This window comes from Dermacentor silvarum, chromosome 2, assembly GCF_013339745.2.
Source record: "Dermacentor silvarum isolate Dsil-2018 chromosome 2, BIME_Dsil_1.4, whole genome shotgun sequence".
NCBI classification, from domain to species: Eukaryota; Metazoa; Arthropoda; class Arachnida; order Ixodida; family Ixodidae; genus Dermacentor; species Dermacentor silvarum.
Genome location: NC_051155.1, coordinates 206,087,037 through 206,101,193, shown reverse-complemented (window position 1 = coordinate 206,101,193; position 14,157 = coordinate 206,087,037). Strand labels below are relative to the sequence as shown.

Genomic DNA, 14,157 nt, shown 5'->3' with positions numbered 1-14,157 from the left:
TTTCGACAGAATTACCTGTCTGGTTGGGATAATTGATTAAGACTTAGAGATTGACTCCAACCAAATAAGGAAATTTACTAGCCCGACGTTTCGGAACCAATTTGGTTCCTTCTTCAGGGGGTATTCTTCGGAGGTGGCGGTGTGCCGCTTTTAAAAGGTCTGTCGTAACAAAGGAGAGGAAGGGGGAGAGAGCGTAAGGTGCGGAGACACTTGGCAGGGCACCTGTTCTAGACAGACAAAATAGGTGCTCCGCTCTAGGTCAGCAACACCAAAACAACTCGTCCCCCCCCCCCTGTCCCTCGTCAATGCATTCCCGTGACTAAAGGGTGCCCAGCATCCGTCAACCCAGCCAACCAGCGACGCCGAAGCCCCCCCCCCCCCCACCCCACCCTCACCACCTATTTTGTCTGTCTAGAACAGGTGCCCTGCCAAGTGTCTTCGCACCTTACGCTCTCTCCCCCTTCCTCTCCTTTGTTACGACGAACCTTTTAAAAGCGGCACACCGCCACCTCCGAAGAATACCCCCTGAAGAAGGAGCCGAATTGGTTCCGAAACGTCGGGCTAGTAAATTTCCTTATTTGGTTGGAGTCAATCTCTAAGTCTTAATCAATAAATGGTTGCCTACTTAATTTTCTCATTATTTATAGACGTGCGAATCCAAATAATTGCAATTTTACAATTTTACTTTCAATTCAGGGGAAATCTTATATGTAGTGAAGCAACTTGCAGTTGAAGCAACTTGAAGCAAGTTTGCAGTCGTGCCCTGTGGAAAGCTTTTAGGTTAGGCAACAGTTTTTGTCTTTTGTGCAGATTTATGTGCTGTTTGATTGTCATTGCAACATGTAATTTCACTTTGTGTCCTTGCCTTTTCAATCGGGCAATTTTTGGTCACACAATTTTATGAAGCACGGGAGTAGAGGAAGAAAAATGTGTCAAGCAATGAAGCCCAAGATTTAAATGTCATTTGCCATTGCGCATGCAAAAATAATCTCAGTAGCTGCAATCACTGACCATGATAATTTTTTTTTGTGGCTCTTATGTTCTACCTCTTGTGGTCTGGAGTGTGTGGAGTTTGTTGAACGCAAACAAATTTACTCTCCATTGAATGCCGAGTTTTCAGTTTACTTTCATCCGTAATGTTCGATTACTTTGGAGGGCTTCAAATAAAATTAGGCCAGAAGTAGCTTGGGTGGACACTTTTGTATGAAAACATGGCCTTCAACACACTATGCACTTCAGAAAATGAGTTGTGTCACCTATGTTATTAAATGACATTGCTAGGCAAGTGCCATGCAATGTAGCCAAAATATAGTGTTCATTTTATGTCCCTGTCCCCCATTATTATTATATTTTTTTTTAGACTCTTGACCACATACGCAGAGACACTTTGGTGCAAAAATGCAGAGACATGCGTGCACGCACGTACACACAGTAGACATTCAGTCAGAATAGTTTGCACAGGAGATGAGGCAACAGAGGTGCACATAGCAGGCAGTGCTGTAGCCTGTCTGCTAAGGAACTTCTGTGCGCTTTAAGAAAGCACCACGTAAGCTTCTGTATCTGAGATAATATGGGTTGGATGAAACAGTGTCATGATGTAAAAATCGAAGGTTTTTTGGTCAAAAGTATTTAACTAAAATGCTGCTTTTACTTCCATTTCATCTGAAATGAGAGCCAGTAACAGGAGACTTAAAAAGGTCCTGCGATAACTTTTGCATTTTAATTGTTTGACCTTTTACTATGTTTATTGCACGAGGGTGCGCGCTATAATTTTTATGGATATGAAAGCCACCACTGAGAACAGCTAATTTACAGGCTCATTAGGCAAAAGTGCTTGCAGTTATGTTTCTCAGATGTGCAAAGCAGCCTCAACGATAGCTAAACAGAATGCTGAGCAACTGCCACTAGTGGTCTTCTATTCCTGTTTGCCTTCATACCTTGAGAGGCCCTGTTCTAGCGTTATGCCCATTCTTTATTCTTTAGGTCCTTCACCGCTGACTGTAAAAATATGGGCATAAACAAAGCAGTGGCAAGTGCAAAATCTTTTTCTAAATTAAAAAAGAAATATCAGCAGTCACTGTGTGCATCACAAAGCCTTGCAGTACTGCACTGCACATGTTATTAGGTGTGACATTTCAGAATCAATCTAGAGGATGCTCATGGGCATGTGCAAGGTTACTCCACAAGGGAAAGTTCTAACGTCGCAGCCAAGTCGGTCTCTCCTCTGGTACTTTCTTCTCTGCTGTATTGTGGCTACCTAAAAGATGTCTTAGATGGAGTTGCTCTACAGTATAGCACTTGTCCTTCTGGCACCGTAAATTCAACATATGTACATATTCAGAACTGTTGATCTGTTTCGGTGTGCAATCCTTTCTATTCACAAGTAATTAGGAAAATACCATGCATTTTATTCTGAAAGAAAAAATAAATAAATAAACCTTCCTTTTTTTTTCATTTTTTATCTTTTTTTTCCTGTTCTTGTGCATTTGAACTTCTGGCATGGAATAGCGTGGACAGTGGTTGTTAGTTTCCATTGAACTTATCATTTGTTGCACACTTGTCAATATTGGCATTGGTGTGGGCCCGGTGAAGTACAGAGCATGAGGTTGTGCAAACACCAATTTGAGGAACTGCCAGCTGCCAAAGAATGAAAGATGCAGGAAACATATTGCACCACACAAAACAATAGCCAGGCCGGTGCTTCATTTGTGCTGTTTTGTGGCATCTAAACTCTGGGCAGAGCGGTTCCACTGGGTTTATTTCATACCATAGATGATGTGCAAATGTAACTTTTTTTAAGAACCCTTGTTTTGCTGCATGATCAGCAACTTGGATATCATTGTACAGTGATTGTTGTCTGTGGTGACTGTCATATTGAAGGCTAACTATTAGCACTGTTTTTAGTTTGTGAAGGCTTGAAGATTCAGAACTGGCCGGGGAATTTTAGTGCAAATGAGAAGTGCACAGGTATTTTACCATAAAGTGAGTGAGAAATCATATGGGATAATGAAACGCAACATATTTGACTATGAATTGTACTTAATCTTCTGGCAGGTAAACCAGTCATATCTTTATTCACTGCATGTAGTCAATGCGTCACAATTGATGGCTGTTTATGACAAAATTGGTCTGTAGCCTTGCACGCAAATAAAGCAATATGGTGCAGGAAAGCACCAAGCATAATGGAATGTTGAGACTTGATGTTTCAGCACAAATATACTTAGTTGTTTGTATTGGCTCATTGTTATGTGCTTAAATGTAAATCATTTTGAATGTTTGTAAGTAGCTTGAGAGTGCTTGATTTTCGTAGTTTGCAGCGATGTTAATAAACTTGAAAAAAGCTCAGAAACAAACAAAAATTGTAGAACCAGCAGAGTCGCTTGTGGCATGGGTGGCATGGCACCCACCACCCCATCATCCTCGGCTTAAGGAAGTGATGTCACCAACACTGTTTCGTTTGTAATTTATTATTTTGCTCCTGGCCCCTGCCATGGGCGACATTGGTGTGGCACTGCCTATTGAGCTAAACATGTGACCAAACATGTGACCAGTGAAATTCCGAAGCGTAATGGGAGGTATATGGAGTTCTCGTGCTCCCGATGCTCTGGTGTGAAACTATATGCTGCAGCACTTGTGTTGTGCTGCAGCCATGCCAGCAAATGGGTCTGTAGCACAAGTGTGCTGACAGCTTCACAGTCCTTCATATGTAACTACGTTCTTGTCAGTCTCGTGCAACCGCACACGAAGCTGCAGCTTCCTGGGCAGTACCTTGGACAGCCGCTGCCACACAAACACTGCTACATTTTCTGTTGTGCTGCAAAGGAAATGTCACACCAGCAAGATTACATGACACGACAGTGTTGCTGTGTTCTAGGATGCAGTTGACTTTTTGGGAAGCAACTAAAGGCACATTTGACTGGCCATTTCAGAGCACTGCGGCAGTACTACAAATGTTGCGTAAGATTGGAAATAAGGCTTAGTGTGAGCATAAGCAGGCTCCAATGGCAATAGTGAAGCCAAATTATCGCTACTATACCTCCTCATTCTAGTAATATAGATTTAAGGCTTACCCTAATGTCCCTTGTAGCACAGCGAGAGCGCTCTAAAGCAGCCAGTTATATGTGCCAGAAGGCGCATGCAATCTGGGTACATGCCTACTGCCTCGTAATTATATATGCATGACCTTTTTTTTTTTTTTATGGGCATGACACTGTACAGTTGTAAAATAATAGGCAGAGGAAATCTGTGGCCTGAATAGTGCTTACAATGAAGTTTTGACACTGATCGCAGGAACTGGACTAAATTATGTCGGTTCTTACCTGACTGCTTTTTCAAAATATGGCACATCCTTGTCCAGATTCTTGTGATCAAGAGCATCCATCACTTCGCTCTGTAAGGGCCATATATGTTGGGACAATGTACATGGTCCCTTGTTGGTATGGAGTAATTTTATAGACTGCGCCATATGCTGTTATTGCAGGTACACCATGCATGCAGGTACATAATTAGAACTAGGCAGTAACACTGTTGCGTATAATTTCAAACAGAAGGATTTACTGTGGACTGCTGTAATGCAGCTTGAAATATGCCAGGCTATGCAGACTTCTTAATGCAGTATACTATGCATTTGCCAAGCTAACTTTGCCACTCAGATGGCTGTTTAGGTGTCGCATCGAAAGTGTTGACCAAGCAATATTGCTCATGCACCAACTTGCTTCATTCACCACATTAGTGTTTCATTCACTCTGCTAAAATAGCTGTTTGATGAATGGCATATGACCAGGTCCTCTGCATATATATGTTGTCTGATATAGACAAGACTTGTCTGTTGCTTACCTATATAGACAAGCTAAAGGACATATGAGAGTGCTGCCTTCAATTTCAGAATAGTTCACTGCAAAGGAGACAGCTGTAACCATTGAGCGATCTTTGGGCGTGAGCTCTTGAGTGTAATTGGAGCAACATTAGAAATTGCACTGGTGGGAGCTTTTTTCCAGGGCATCACAAATATTCAAGGGCAGGTTCTCGGGAACTTTCTGCTGAAGATTACTTTTCAAAGCAGTACATAGCAGAGATGCAGAGAACCTGCATAAGTAGTCCGATTTTTTTTTTTTTTTTTTGTACACTCTTGACATGCTCTAAACTGGGCATTTTCCAACTATACATTATGCATTGCAGTGGCTCCTTTGTTTACAAACATGCACTTTGTGTACAGCCTACAGGTTAAAAGAATAAATTTTCTCTCTGATATTGCCCACATGGATGGTGCATGCACAAATTATCGCTGGAGCTTTCTCACTTCCACACATTATAATGCATTCAACGTTGAACCTGCAATTTACCCTTGACCACAAGCTTTTTTTTTTTTTTTTTGCTTGATATAACTATGTTCTGTACAGCTGTTGGTAGTTTGTATCTGCTTTTTGGCCAATCTGCTTCTGATAGCTTGTCATGTGCTTATGCCTATTCTCCATCTGCACTGACAAGTGCACTATGTGTAGATGGTTGCACATAGTGAGGGGCAGGTATCAGATGAAATTCAGACTAGTTTGTCTTGCATCATGGGTGACCTACAGCACAAAACATATGATGAAAAAATTGTCCCAAGTTGGCAGTGAGCCATTGTAAGCAGCTCGCAAATTGATAATGACAAAGGAACTTGACATGTTACCCTTAGTTGCATCTAAGGGTAACACAACAGAGTACAAATGTTGAGGCTGACCTGTATGTACTTCTTGAGGTCTGTGATGTTAATTACCATTCCCGTGTCTTTGTCTACCTGTTAAGGTGAAGTGCAAACCAGAACAATTTTTACCAACATGTTTCATCAAACGGGAAAATATGTGCACCACTTACAGGGCCAGTGACTGTAACCTCCACTGAAATGTAAAATACCGTGTGATTAACAACCTGAAACACACTCGTTTGCACTGCACACTGCTGGTGAATCCAAGCTCTAGTTCACGATATCAAACAAAGCACTTACATTTATAGTTGTGACCATGACCATTTGGGTTGTTGCATTTTCCGAAAATCGCAGCATTTTCAGCATCGGAAAGGCATGGGCTGTGAACAGACATAAACGTAGTGATATCGAAATAACGTTGGCACTATTCATTGAGTTTGTCATGCTGCTGGCTCGACATGAAATGTCATGTGTTTAAAAAGTGCATATGGCACAATCTGTCTGATTTGTAGACAGTTGATGGAGCGAGAGAGAGAGAGATAGAAACGTGGTGGGAAAGGCAGGGAGGTTAACCGGAAAAGATTCTGGTTTGCTACCCTGCACTGGGGAAGGGGAAATGAAAGGCGGAAAGAATAGGGAAGAGAAAAAGCAGTCACGAAAAAAAAAAAAAATGATGGAGCGAGTGGTGGTGTATAGGGCTGCCACTTGGCCAGTTTTTGGCACAGTTGGCATTAAGCTCATGATATTAAGGCTGCCTATTTAATTTTCTCACCTGAATGCATTTTCCAATTTTCCATTCCTTCCTAAATGGGCAATTTAAAACCAGTGTCATGAAAACATGCATATGCTTGTTGACGGAGTGAGTTGAGCTTTTGAATGCCGACTTCAAACAGTGGCTTTCTGTTTTGCAGTGTCCTCAATTACCATGCACGCTTCTTTAAATGTTGCGCATATCAGATGCATATGGGTTTGGCAGAGATGGAACAAGATAATTTAATACTAAAGACAGAAGACACACACGAGTGCATGCATTATTTTTGTTTTAAGCTGCTGGTAAATAAGCAAATTATAGGAAAAGCATTGTGCCTTTTAGATTAATCGCTTTGTCGTTTTACTTGTTTTTAATCTGGATTGCCTTTGCACTACAAAAAAATGTGCAAGAAAAAGTGCAATTTAAGAGGCTGGCTTTTGTGGTACAAATTAAAGGATAGATTCATCAGCACTTGTACATGCTACTAAACACATTGACTAAAACATGAATCGCTACAAGAATTGCTATTTGCAAACTGGAGATCAGCGTTAACAATGTGCATGCTTTATTTTATTTAGTTTCTCATTTTTAACAAGACAGTGAAGACGGCTAGTTTATGACTGTTAATTTGTACTGCTTTCACTAAGTACTGCAGCTAGAGAAACAAAGAATGCAAGGAGTCACGTGTCCGTTTACATGTGCCTTGTCTCTGTGCAGAACTCAGTACAAGCAGGGGGGAGAAAAAAAAAAAAAAAAAGGCAACCTTGCTCAGGCTGTTGTAAAATATACCAACCATCGTGACAAGATAATTAAGCCATCGCCAACGTCCAGTTTGAAATAAAATATGAGGATTAAGGGGAGATGCTCCTCAGAAACATTTCTTTTTAAATAATGTTGCTGGGCGAATGAAAATTCTGCCACTTATAGAGCTTGATGTCTTCATTCGAAATCTACTTTTAGTTTTAGGATATCTCGATGCTTTCATGTCCTAAGTGCCATGCATAAGTGAGAAGCAGTGCATGTTTGTGCAGCTGCTGGACTTAGCAGTTAGCATGATAGAGCAGTGCAAAATTATTTTTCTTATCCCTAACACTCCACTGAGTGCTAATAAGCAAGATAATGTGATTCCCTTTACAGGCAACATTTTAAGAGAATTTCGTATCTGGTGCTTCATATTCAGTGGCTGGTGCCCGAATACATTAAAAATTTTCATCCTTAAAAAAATAAAGTGATCGCACTAATTCCTAGATATATGCATTCTACATATCCTAAAAATTACGCCCATCAATTGTGGTCTTGATTGGACCACAATAAGTACATAAAATGTTGTACACAAACGCCTTGTTTTGCCCAAAATATGAAGTTGAGAAAAATGCGATTTAAAGTTATAAAACTTGTTTACTTCTGTTAATTATTATTATTACTTCCCGGGGAGATTGTGATGCGGCAAAGCTAACCTTGGAGAGAAAAAGCTTAGGCCTACCACCTTGCACGAGTCCAATGGCGTGCGATACCGCGGTTTGACGCATCGCGCGCTTGAAAATGTGTCATATCTATGCCTTTTCTTGCCACGTCGAGTGCATTAACCGACTTTATTACACTTTTCCCTATCATTTCTGGCTCTGATTTCTTCATATGTGAAATAGGAGAGATCAATGTTGCTGAAACAACTAAAAACACAAAACCTATTTCTTTAATGAAAATCGCCGTTTTTTGACCCGCCTCTCCCCTTAACCCTGGAAGAATCAATGGTTCTCGATTTTCAGTGGTTTTACACACACACACACACGCACGCGCACACACACTTATCCTGGGAATTCATGAATATACCATAAACAGGCAATTAATGAGCCATTGCGAGCAAGAGGTATTGCTAAATGAATGATAAACACTTGCACACCTCAGATAACGATACATCTAACAGATATTGTCCAGTGATATGCACCCGCTCCCCTCTACGGTGAGCGGGTGCAGCTTATATATTGTTGATGGAGGCGATTCGTTACTGAAAATGTCTCACACGAACACAAATGACATACATGCATCTGAGAGCAAACAATTTAACCACCTGTATTTTTGTCTTCGTCTAGTCACACCTCGGAGGGCCCTCCCTGTTCTCTCTCCCACTCATGGCTCGATATAACGCCCCATGATAATACAAATTTGGCAGTTACACTCGCATTAAGCATTGACAGCAATAGGAAGATTTACCGTTGTGCACAAACTCCTCGGATGGTGTTCTAACCATACGCGGGTACGGCACGGCGAGACACAGCACACAAGGCAACTGCACACAAGCAACTGCTGCATGCGAGCAGTGCATGCGTTGCGATAGCGAGACAGCACAGCAACGCCGATGGTGGCACGCCGCCGTGTAATCTACAAGATCTACAAAAGACTATATATTATTGGTTCGTGTGCGGTGCGGCTGCTGCCACAATATTTATAGTGTTTTGCTTGCACTCAGCTTCAAGTTTCAGCTGCAATTTTATTGCAGCTGAAACCAGCTGCTAGCAGGCAGCTGCTATGACAGACAAAAAAAAAAGGGGGAAGAAAAAAAAACAAAACAAGTGAAGGGTCAAGTAACTGTCGATGCTAAAGAAGACAAGGTGGATGTACACGGTGGTTTAAACAGTTCGGTGATTGAATCTTGATTATCTCTCTGTTCTCCTTTTCGTGTTCATTATTCACTCATTGAGTCTTCTTTTAGTATCCTATTTCACACTGAAATATGTGACCCTGTCTTGTTTAGCGTCGCCACGTGGTATTACCCTTTCTTTTTTAGCATTTGACATGCTAGCCTAGTAGCCCCAAGTGTTTAGAGCTTCTTCAAAACACGCCCAAGGATTGGGCGATGCACTCGCGCAGCCAGCGGTTCTTCGTTCTCCCTGCTACTTGGATCATTCAGTTAATATAACCAACTTCTCCGACTCACCCTCTGAACTCTTACCAAACTCTATAACATTTCTGCCATCTGGCAGAGGGTGCGGCAGTTAAGTTAGGTGTACGTGGCCAGCAACACCACCCGCATATTATCCACAACCAAAGAGAGGCTGTGCAAATGGTGGATGAAAACGCTGTTATAGCAGTTCTGTGTGCACATGTGGAATGTTCCGTGGTTGTGGTGACTGCGTGACGATTGTGTACGTGCGCAGAACATTGGGCCCTATAATGTAAAGCTATTACAATCAGTTTTTATTCCAATCTCCTGACGTAAAATTTTCTTAACCGCCGACACAAGCATTGGGAAGGTGACCTTCCGCGTTGTTTCAAAGCCCAATGAAACGCTTTTGAAGCGAATAGCATTGCTTACCTTGACAGGTTTTTTTAATCTAATTGGCCGATGGGAGGCGAAGAGCATGCAGAAGTGGAAAGGGTTTTGGTAGAGCCGAGCTAGCGCAGTGAAAGTATATAACCGGATGAAGAGGGTGGTACTGGCGTCTGTGATTGGCCTGCATCCGCTTGCTTACCTTGCTCTAAAATGCAACGGAAGGTTAAAAATGTCGCTAAAACAGATCCTGAGTGAAGAGTTGGCAGGGCGATGTCGTAAACGTGCCAAAAGGGCTCAACAACAATTTACTGCCACGTAAAAGTTTAAATTATGTACAAAGAGTTGGAGCATGTACAGCAACTACATGCGGGGGTGACGAACAGCACCCTGGCAGCTATTGGGCATCTCACATGCTGGCGTGATGAGAAGCGCTGCCAGTGGCGTTGCAGGCATGCCAATTAGCCTCAACGGTGCACGAAATGAGACAAAAGGAAAACCGCGAGCATTTGTCTTGAAGTATACACTAATGCAGTCGCTTGCCGCGCGCTAGCAATATTAAAGCAGTACTGACTTAATATTTTTTACTATTCTTTTTTTTTTTTGCATTAAATGAAGGTCCTCGATTTCCAAACCCTAGAAAAAAAAGTGACAAGCCTCAGCGTGCTGTTAATAACAAGTGGTGTCCAAATACACGGCAGCATGGCATAGCACCCTCTGGACTTAAGATTTGTATCTTGAAGGCTAAGTTGTTCCTGGAAAAAAGATTATAAAGAGGAAAAAGGGTGCCCTTCCTGTGCAAAACACCGCCATAAATTATATTACGAACTCGCCCAAGCTTCCACCCTGGTAGGATGCTGTGTCGTGACGTCACGACAGTATGTGCTCAGGTGGGAGCAGGAGACTGCAACATTTTGACACTCGCTCTGGCTCGCTTGATTGTCCACTATGCCCTTGCATCAGCCCTCACAACGAGTAGCAGCATATAAGCTTCTGAAATGCTATGCTTGTGCGCTGGGGGGGGGCCTCACGTGTAATTACATGCAGCCACCCAGAGGTCATTGTAGCTACGCCCAGGGAGCTCTCGTTGTAAAGATCTCGTAGACCCCAAATAAGGCATGCTTTCTTACATCACCTTTCCCCTGTCCTGCCCTCATTACATGTAGATTATGCACGGTATCAACGCCCTCCACCCTCTTCCGCGAGGTGCAAGACAGCAGCAGCAGCAGTAGTGGGAAAAGTCGAAAGAAAAGAAAAAGGAAAGCTTCACTTTAAAAGCAGGGGGAGACCGATAGAACCAGGGGTACGCATTAGACATAGGTAACTGTTAAACAGTACAAAATGTCGTAGTTTTGCCCTAAAGGTTTCTTATAGCAAATTGTTAGACAGCTATAGCCATACGAAGTAAAATTAGTAGTTTTATTACAGATAGTAAAGATAATAGTTTAATTTTAAATAGTAAGTTTCATTATAAATAGAAGCTAGTAAGGCTAGTAGTTTAATTTATAACTGCAGTAAACGTTCACTTACTAACTAAATTAACAAGCATGATACACAAGGACAAATCTCACTCGACAACCGCGGCCACTCGTTGTCGGAACGCTGGTGTGACGAAAAGCAGAAGCAGCGGCAAGCGAACGCTATCTAGCTTCCATGCGTCTCCGAAACTTGGGATTACGCGACCTCCAACACAATAGACACGCGAGAATGCAGCGCATACGATGCCACTAGGCAGCTCGGCAAGGCCAACGAGTGGCCTCTCTCTCTCCAAATGCTCCAGCGAGCGCTGGGACACCTGGACCGGCTACACCGGACAACTGATGGCAGGGCCCTCCTAGAATGGCTTCGCAGCCTACCATCTTCATGGATGGGAGGGCTCTGCCTTCTCTACGAGCAGATGATGACTCACCCACCAGTGGTGGTTGCCTCACCACCACCGGCCACCAGAGGTCCACCTCTCCCTCAATGGGGCTACAAAGCGCCGGACACCTGTGGCCGCTCTGCAGCAGGCAGCATCTTGCAAACTCCAGGAGCAACTGGAGGGTTGACTGCAGGTGTTCACCGATAGATCTGTGATGCCGGATGGGTCAGCAGCAGCGGCGTGCGTCATCCCTGCCAGAGCCATCGGCAGGCAATGCCGTCTCCTGTTCTCAGCGAGTTCGACAGCGGCGGAACTGGCGGGGCTTCACCTGGCTGCTGACCTCCTGGCTGAGGACCCACCTGCACAGCCGGTTGCTGTTCTATGCGACAGTAAACCGGCGCTGCAGTCCCTTTCCAACTGCCATCGAGTTGGACTGATGGGGTCCCTCTTGGCCGCGAAGTTCTCGGTGCTCGCCTCCTCCGGAGTGTCTGTCTCCTTTAACTGGCTGCCCTCCCACGTGGGCATAGCTGGTAACGAGGAGGCGGACACCCTCGCTAAATCTGCCCACCACCCAGGAGTCACATTCACTCGAGCAGTGGCGGCTTCAGACTACTCGAGGCCACGACTGAAGCAGCTTCTACTGGCGATCCACCCAGACCCGAGGGTGGCAGATGGCAAGGGACCCAAGATGCTCCCCGAGTCTGGCCTCACCAGGCGAGACAGGGCCACCCTGCTGCGACTCCGGACTGGCTGCATATGGACAGCAGCCAGGCTTCATGCCAAAGGCCGCATCACCTCCCCCTCGTGCCGACGATGCGGCAACCCCGAGACACTTGAACACCTCCTCTGCGCTTGTCCGGCCCTAGCACAGGAACGTTCGAAAGTCATCCGAATCTATAGACTGCAAGGACTTCCTGCTGACTCGCTCACCAACCTGCTGTTCCCATCCCGCTCCCATCTCCCTGCACTACACAGCCTCGTGGAGTTCGTGGAGTCGAGTGGGATAGCGGCATACCGCTCAGTGTACCTGTCCTTGCAGGTCCCTGCCGCCTCTGCTGCCTACCCATGTGCGGATGAGCCCCCTGAACTATCTCTCTTCTCTTTCCTCTTTACCTCCTACTCGCCCTCTCCCCTACGACACTGTGCCGTGCTCCCTGATGGGCTGCAGAATTAAGCGTCTCTTCCTTATTCATAATAAACACCAGTAGTAGCTTGGCACACTTAACCTTTGTACCCACCGCAGATGACCTCCAAGAGAAAGCGCGCGTGGCCGCGCTCAGCCAGCACGCGCAGCAACGGCTGCGCTATAATTGGAGAGGGCGCAAAGCGCGTTCACTAAACTTGTTTTATCTAGAGAACTTCGGCCACGCGCGGACTTCTCGGCAGCGCCACCAGATGGCGCAGCGTGTCCAGAAAAAAGCGCGAGATAGAAGTCGGCCGGTTGCCACCTGACGCGTCTCTCAGAATTCGCACGCACCGGCGCGCCATGCATTTCGGAGGCCACGCGCAGCCTTTGTGGCGGCGGCGCTAGATGGCGCGCGAGTGTTCGTAGGGAATAAGGTCCCTAGATAAGACAAGTTTTAAACTTATTTTACCTAGGAAGCTTAGTAGGGAATTGAGTCACTAGTAGGGAAGCGCGAAAGCGTCGTCTCGCTACAGTGTATACCTCATACATACCTCGATCGTTTCGACGGTGGCTACATTGATTCAATGATATAACGTGCATTACCGTCGACAGTCAGCCGCAATTTTTGTTTTACCAACTGAAGATCCTACTGAAGCGAAAACAGTATGCGGTGGCCCATGTCCAGCTGCATGCACCGCTGCCAGTCGACGCGAACGCTCAGCCGACTCTCGTTATAATTATCGCGGAAGTGTTATCGTGCCATAAGCGAGTGGGGAAAACATGGGGCGATCGAGGACGGCCCTCCGATACGCCGGCAGACGAAGGAAGCAAAAATAACGGCGGTTAAATTGGGGCGCTCGGAAAGCACACGCGTCGCTGTCTGCTGTCCTTCCCATAACCCCAGCGGCCCCATCTCCACAAACTGAAGTGCACTTAACCCCAATGGGAAAAAGTTCTTAGATCTGACCCAACCTGCATTCCCTCTGCGCCTAATATCCGAAAATCCCGCGTATAAAAGCCGCTCTCCACGATCACTTTCTCTCTCTCTCTCTCTTTCCCCCTCTCTCTCATCACATCGCATATACCGTAAATTATGCGCCGAGAGCAATTCCAGACCTAATTAATTACGCTGTTCGTGCCACCGTTCACGTTCTAGCGCGCTCAGTTATGTTCTTTTTCCTCCAACCTCTAGCATTTCAAACGCCACTCGTATAGTTTTCACCTGTGCAAACGATGCGATGCGCTGAAGGATTCAATCCGTGTGACAGATGCAACAGGTGTGGCAGTCCCGTTCCTTTGCCCGTCTCCCATTGCGAAACAGCAGCAGGGGTTGTGGGGGTGCAACGAAGTGCAACAACAGCTGCAACGACGGCCGCACAGGCGATTTCGAAAACGAAACTCGTGTGGAATCCAGCGAGAACCTCAGTGAAAGTTTAATCTTTAAGCAGTAAAATATTGTCACATT

The 14,157-nt window shown here is 44.9% G+C and overlaps 1 protein-coding gene across 2 annotated transcripts; it reads right to left on the bottom strand.

Annotated features, from left to right (window-relative positions):
• Positions 1–1,749: 1,749 nt before the first annotated feature.
• LOC119442475 (6-pyruvoyl tetrahydrobiopterin synthase-like) lies at positions 1,750–14,065 on the bottom strand. Of its 2 annotated transcripts, none has more exons than XM_049662198.1 (6): positions 13,915–14,065; positions 5,987–6,066; positions 5,857–5,879; positions 5,723–5,779; positions 4,320–4,390; positions 1,750–2,637 (listed from the first exon to the last, which is right to left on the bottom strand). In XM_049662198.1, the coding sequence occupies exons 1-6, from the start codon at positions 14,001–14,003 to the stop codon at positions 2,388–2,390; spliced, it is 570 nt and encodes a 189-aa protein (XP_049518155.1). In that variant the 5' UTR covers positions 14,004–14,065; the 3' UTR covers positions 1,750–2,387. The 2 variants fall into 2 exon arrangements, with proteins under 2 accessions (XP_049518155.1, XP_037563301.1); XM_037707373.2 differs by lacking the exon at positions 1,750–2,637 and adding an exon at positions 3,452–3,814.
• Between the last annotated feature and the right edge of the window lie 92 nt (positions 14,066–14,157).

Coding starts and splice junctions, on each gene's coding strand:
- LOC119442475 (XM_049662198.1), bottom strand. CDS start 14,003: ATGGGAGACGGGCAAAGGAACGGGACTGCCACACCTGTTGCATCTGTC. Junction 5,780..5,856: donor AGGTTACAGTCACTGGCCCT/GTAAGTGGTGCA, acceptor TCACCTTAACAG/GTAGACAAAGACACGGGAAT. Junction 2,638..4,319: donor TATTTTGAAAAAGCAGTCAG/GTAAGAACCGAC, acceptor ATTCTTTGGCAG/CTGGCAGTTCCTCAAATTGG.